The sequence below is a fragment of the Oxyura jamaicensis genome, chromosome 6 (assembly GCF_011077185.1).
Source record: "Oxyura jamaicensis isolate SHBP4307 breed ruddy duck chromosome 6, BPBGC_Ojam_1.0, whole genome shotgun sequence".
NCBI lineage: Eukaryota > Metazoa > Chordata > Aves > Anseriformes > Anatidae > Oxyura > Oxyura jamaicensis.
Genome location: NC_048898.1, coordinates 11,361,023 through 11,367,022, shown reverse-complemented (window position 1 = coordinate 11,367,022; position 6,000 = coordinate 11,361,023). Strand labels below are relative to the sequence as shown.

Below are 6,000 nucleotides of genomic sequence, written 5' to 3'. Positions count from 1 at the left end.
GCCGGTCCCGGGGCCGGTCCCGCCGCCCCCGGGGATGCTCGGGGCGGGGCGCGGGGCGGCCCCGGGGGGCTCCCGAGGGGGGGGCGGGCAGCGCGGAGGGGAGCGGAGCGGCCTCGCCCCGGCGCGGAGGAGGGGCCGGGGGCTGGCCCCAGCCGGGCGGTGCCGGCGGCCGGGCAGCGCTGGGGGGCGCGGGGCTGAGCCCAGGCGCTGACTCGGGCTGAGCCCAGGCGCTGAGGCGCTGACTCGGGCTTCTCCCTGCAGAGCCCCGGCGGTGCCGGCAGCGCGGAGGGCACGGGCAGCTCGGTCCCGGCCGCCGGGCGGCTGCAGGAGGAGCGGCGGAGGGGGGCAGCCCGGCGCCGTCCGTCCCGAAGCAGCGCAGTGCCCGGCCGGGCCATGGGCAGCCCCGACTGAGAGCCCGCAGCGGGGAAGATGCCCTCCGCCGGGCGGGCGGCGGGCTTCCTCCTGCTCTGCGGAGGTAAGTGCCCGAGAGCCGGTCCCCCGGCGAGTTTGCGGGGCTGCGGGGCCGCCGGTCCGGCTCCGCCAACCTTTGCCAAAAGGCTGACGAGGTACGAATAACCCTAATGCTTCTTCTTTGCTTTTTAAGCTCTAAAGCTAAGTTAGAACAGATGTGAGTTTCCTTCTTCTTTAAATTTATGATGTGAAGGGGAAGAATATTCAAGCGCGTTCCTATTTTAAGTTTCTACAAGATCGCTCCTTCTCTGTTGTTCCCCTCCCAGGGCTTTATGCATCGTCAAATTAAATTGGGATTGGATTGATAAGTGAAAATGACCAAAAGATGAAAAGTTATTGAATCGTAACTTAGATGATGCTATCCACAGATGTCAACTTTCTAAAGTAAACAGAAACCCCATTATATCTCCGTTTCTTCCATATGGCAATGTTTGCCAATGCATTTCTGGTGTTTACATGAGTAAATCAAAGTTGTTGTTTGCTCGAGAACGCAGCACAACCCTGTAGACCAAAAATGCAGTTTAAAAAAAAGGCAAAGCCTAAACCAGCCCAGTAGTCCACCAGCTGGAAAAACGAAGCACGGTGCAATATTAATTCTGTACTTGTGATTCTCTGTGAAAAGTGCAACAGCTTGCTTCTTCTCGTTATTGTTTCAAATTAATTATAGTAGTTCACCCCATCTTAAACTACTCTTTGTAAGTCAGAAGTTGTAAAGCCTCTATATTATTTTATTTTTTTCTATTTTCTATGCTAAAATATTTAAGTTGCCCCTACTCTTTCTCATGTTGGTATGTTATTTTTATCACCCTCTGATCTTTATAAAAATTCTCTGGTGCTCAGACCTAGGATGTCTGTGACTAAAATAAGTAGAATATGCATAGTCTAAGTACTTATTAAAAATGAATAAATAGAATGTGTTGTATCCCAAGTCGTTTCACTGTCAGGAAGAATTAGCCATACTTGTATTGCTAATGGATGATCTATCATGCTGCTTTACTTTTATCTTTGTATTTATGGCAAATCCATTTTCTTTCATGTTTATGGCAGAGCTAAGAGAAATGTAATCTACCCAGGATCTTCAGTTTGAGGGGTATGGTTTATTTAGTCTAAATAGCGCACGTGCATTTGCTTGAAAATGATTTTTAGTGGTTTCGGTTTAAGCTGGACAGATGAACTTGCTCCCATTCATGCTGTGATCCCCCAGAATATTGTATGTACTAAACATAATGGATGCTTAGACCACCCTCCTAAGCTGCTTTATTCCAATGTCTTTTTTTTTTCTTCTTCAGTGTATCCCTTTCAACTGGACTGTCGTTTGGTTTTACTTTTCTAACTGTGGGTGGGGAAGGGAGTTGTCTCTGTGTCTTCTCCCTACTCCGGATAGATATCTAAATCTTTCTTCTTTAAGTATCAGACCTAAGCAGATGGATATCAGTTCAATGAGAGACTTGTTGTTATTAAATATGACCATGAAGTGTGAACTCTTGTTTTGTCCATAGCTTGGAATATTACAGAATTTGAGTTGGACAGACTGCCAGACTTCTTTTTTAATACCACTTGCTTATACTTACCATAAATATTTTTGTTTACTCTCTCAGCTCTGACTGGTGAGGCTTCATGCTTGATTCCCCTTAATTTTTACTAAAACCACGGGGAAGAAAGGTTGTATACATTTAGATCGCACTTCAGAGTAATTGTATTCATAGTCATTGCAAGAAGTCTAGCATATTAGCAATGTCGTATGGGTGTCTGCTGCTAGAGAAGCACTGTTTCACGTTGTTTCGATGTGTGACTCTAATTCCTATTTATGTAATAAAAGCTGAGTTGACAAGAGGACTGAGATCAGTCATTATGTCTTGGGGGCATTAGCAAAATCCCAAGGTGCAAAGAGTGCCAGTTTAGAAACTTGGGTGTGATGCTGCGGCGCCCTGGAAGAGGGAGGAACGCAGTCAAACTTTGTTGAGCTCCATTCTAGGGCAAATCTGGAGTTCCTTCAATGCTGAGTATGCTATGCTGTCACTGGACATTATGAAGAAATCTCTCTCACCTGTGTTAGATCTGGCCATAGAGGATTGCCACCCAAGGTTAATATACAGTGATACCCTTGCACTCAGCTCCTGTTGGTGCATCTTTGGTTTATCTAACCTGTGGCATTTTGGAAAGGTTAGAATTGCAGTAGTTCTTAAGAGGTGTGCTTGCAGGTAATCCAGAGATTTCTTAAACTTGGATAAGGTTGTCTTTTACTAGGTGAGCTGGATTAATCAATCTGGTGAGCATGCTGTTGGTTGCGAGGATCAGATCTGGTTCTTTTCTATTGGCAGGCTTTGAGAAGTGCAGTGGACCGTTTGTTCTGAAGCAGAAAGGCTGCAGCCTTGCTGCTTCTGCATCATGAGCAATGTGGGAGTCACTTGTAGGCACTGATATTGACATGAGGCAGCCTAGAAATGCAAAAAAATAAAAGTAATACTCTTGTCAGGTTAAGCCTACTCTTGTTTCATCAATATCAGTTAAAAGAAATGCAGATATATGTTATAGAATGAATATGAATATTTTTCAGAAGTGGGATGTGGGATACGGTCAGTACAACTGTCTCATCTGGAAAGTAATTTTTGTTATCGAAGTACTTTCTAAAGGGTCTGTTTTCAGTAAATAAAGTCTGTAAGCATTACATGATGTGTGTTTCGTAAGATTGAAAGGGAAACATGCTTCTACATGTAAGTAGTAGGGATGCAACTTGAACACAACTGGTCTTGAATACAAGCTATTTAAAACTTTAATTTTATTGACTGTGATCTGAAACTACTGATGAATGTATTAATTCTGGTATTCATTTAAGCACTATATGGGACCGATTCTTACTGTGCACTTTCATGCTGCTAGGGTTACTGTTAATGTTTTATTTTGACTGGTTATAATTTACAACAAGTCCTGGCTCAACTCATGCATTCAGATCAAGGACAGACTTTAGAAACCAACTGTGTAAATATTGACATTCTTCTCCCCTAACTCTAGATATTTAGTGTAATATTTGTATTTCTTGATAGAAAAAGGATGTTTTCCTTTGGGGAAAAAAAAAAAACACCTATGTGATTCTTCCAATAAAAGATCACCTCTGCACTAATGTTTTTAGACCAAAACAGTGCTAATTGGATCAAATGGTGGAGCACAGGCCACTGAGTTGAGTCAAGGACCAGGCTAAAGATAGACATAAATTTGTTTGTGTGCCTGCCATTTTGGCAGTGATTTGGTCAGACAATATGTGATTCTCGTTTTATTTTCTTTAGATTACATTCCTGACTGTAGGGTAAGGGAAAATGGGATCTATGGAGGAGAAAAATGAGAGGAACTTTTTTAGATCTTAGAAGTCCTGGTTGGAGAGGGTATAGGAGTTGAGAAGAAATTTCAACCTCCGCTTCTCTTTTTAGGAAGAAAAGAAATATCAATAACAGTCTTTGGTTCGTTCCTGTGTTGTTATTTTTCTCTGTCCCTAGGTTTAGTATCTTATGTACTGTCTCTTTTCCGGGCACCTAGCTGCCCACTGGTGGTTCCAGTGCTTCCCCTCACTGAGGTCCCCAGCTGCTGCCTCTGCGGCCATGAAGCTGCTGCTTCACTCGCAGACCTGGTGGCAGGGCTAAACCCAGCACTCCTTCTGACTTCTGGGGAAGCTGCCCGCACCATCTGCGTCTCTCCTCACTTGATTTCCATCATTAGGTTCTTCACCTTCCAGTTCTTCTACAAAACAACTTTTTCATTTAAGTTCATAACCTGCAGCCTTTTCCATTTCACAAACAGTAATGTGCTAATGTGCTGTGTTTTTTTTTTTTTTTTTTTTTTTTTTTTTTTCTTTTTGGTTTGGGGGAAGAGGTGTTAAAACCACAACAATAGGACCCATCTTTGTGCTGTATGTAATTCCCTTCCTTTCCATTGTTATTTTTTGGCTGTACCTTCTGTACTTCAGGTGCCTGGATTTACCTTGTCTTCTCACTGTGTGTTATAGGGCAATATTCAGCATTGGCTTGATTAGTTCTGCCAGCCATTCTGTTGAGCTGTTGGTCTTTGGCTTTATTCATGGGTTTTGTTACTAACATAAAGACAGTGTAAAGGAAATTAATATGAAGATTATGAAAGGACAGCATTTTAATGCTAAAACTCACATTCATTAAGCTTTGATTAACAGAGAAGATTTCTTGTAGTATTAACATAAGCAGTCAGCTCATATGCCAGTGCTGCTTCAGCACCTGAATACTAGATACACATTGAGTAGTATGCCAGCATTCTGTATTCCATCTGTGTGTTACATTACAGTCTGCTATTTTTCTTCTTCTTTTTACTGAAACAACAGACAGGACTGATGAGAAAACATGTATTTTGTTCACTCCCTCTTCCCCCTCTTCCTCCCTGCTTTGGGCCTTGGCAGGAGTGAAAAGATTTGTTCGTTTGTTGATGTACTTGCTTTCCTGGCACCACTGCTCAGGCTGGTAACGAGGCAAGTACAAATTCTGGTCCGTGTAGGATTGGAACTTGTTTGGGTGAAAACAGCCAGTAGTTCTCTCCTCCGTATCTTGTCTGGCAACTTTATGGTTTTATGTGTTCAATGTATTCAAAAGGAGATAAACCAACAGGTGAAAGAAGTCAGTGAGCAAGAATCCATAGCTTCCACTCGTATGGGGGTGCTGTCTCCCCATTGCGTAAAGTAGTGAACACCAAAGTGCCAGGGGTTGGGAAAAATACTAGGGGAGCTCAGTGTTTTCCACTGAGCCCCTTTGTGTAAAAGGTGGTTAGAGTCCATCTGTGATGAAGAGCAGGCTTGCTCCATTCGTACATTGGCATCCTTAAGTTTTCCAGCAGAACCAAGGGTGTGCTTACCAGCTGGTGATCGACTGGATTTGTCTCTTGTTTATGAAATGTAACAAACTGCCCGGCACTGCTGATTGAGTTTGTCTATTTGTAATGTTGCAAAACTGATTTTAACTTAGACAATAATTTGCTGAAGTGAACAAGGTGTTGTATTCAGAGCATGCTGCTTCAGCATTGACATGTTTGTAGTGCAGAGTCAGGAACTGCTCTTAGTTCCTACTTTTTACTTACCCTTGACTTGGCAGAAGCAGAACATTAAAATACACTACATTAGTCAAAATAAACTTTGAAATGGCTTATTCTCCAGATTAACTTTTTTTTTTTTTTTTTTTTAAACTCTGTTTCGTTTTGGAAAGCAAACAACTGGAGCATTGCAAGGATAAATAAAGCAATTACCATAGGAGAAGGATAGATTTGAGGTTTGCATATTAGTTTTGTTAGATCAGGACTCAAGTTCATTTAACAGCTGTGCTACAGATTTGCTCTGTGTCTATCTCTAGTTTTCTCTTTGGTAGAATGCTGCCATCAATAAAACCCTCCTCTGCACGTCATATGTACTGTTGATTGTATATAACAAACCCAAGGCATAATGGGGCTGGCACAAAGTGGAGAAAATGTGCTGAAAAACTTTACAGAATTTCTAGAGTGATGGCACGTGCATTAGGCAAAAAC

The 6,000-nt window shown here is 42.8% G+C and overlaps 1 protein-coding gene across 1 annotated transcript in view; it reads left to right on the top strand.

The window, feature by feature from the left end:
* The first annotated feature begins 272 nt into the window (after positions 1-272).
* RET (ret proto-oncogene) overlaps positions 273-6,000 on the top strand; it is an 83,290-nt gene continuing 77,562 nt past the window's right edge. The window contains exon 1 of the mRNA XM_035329333.1: positions 273-475. Within this exon, the coding sequence (XP_035185224.1) occupies positions 430-475 (46 nt within the window). The 5' untranslated portion in view covers positions 273-429. The remainder of the gene's footprint in view (positions 476-6,000) is intronic.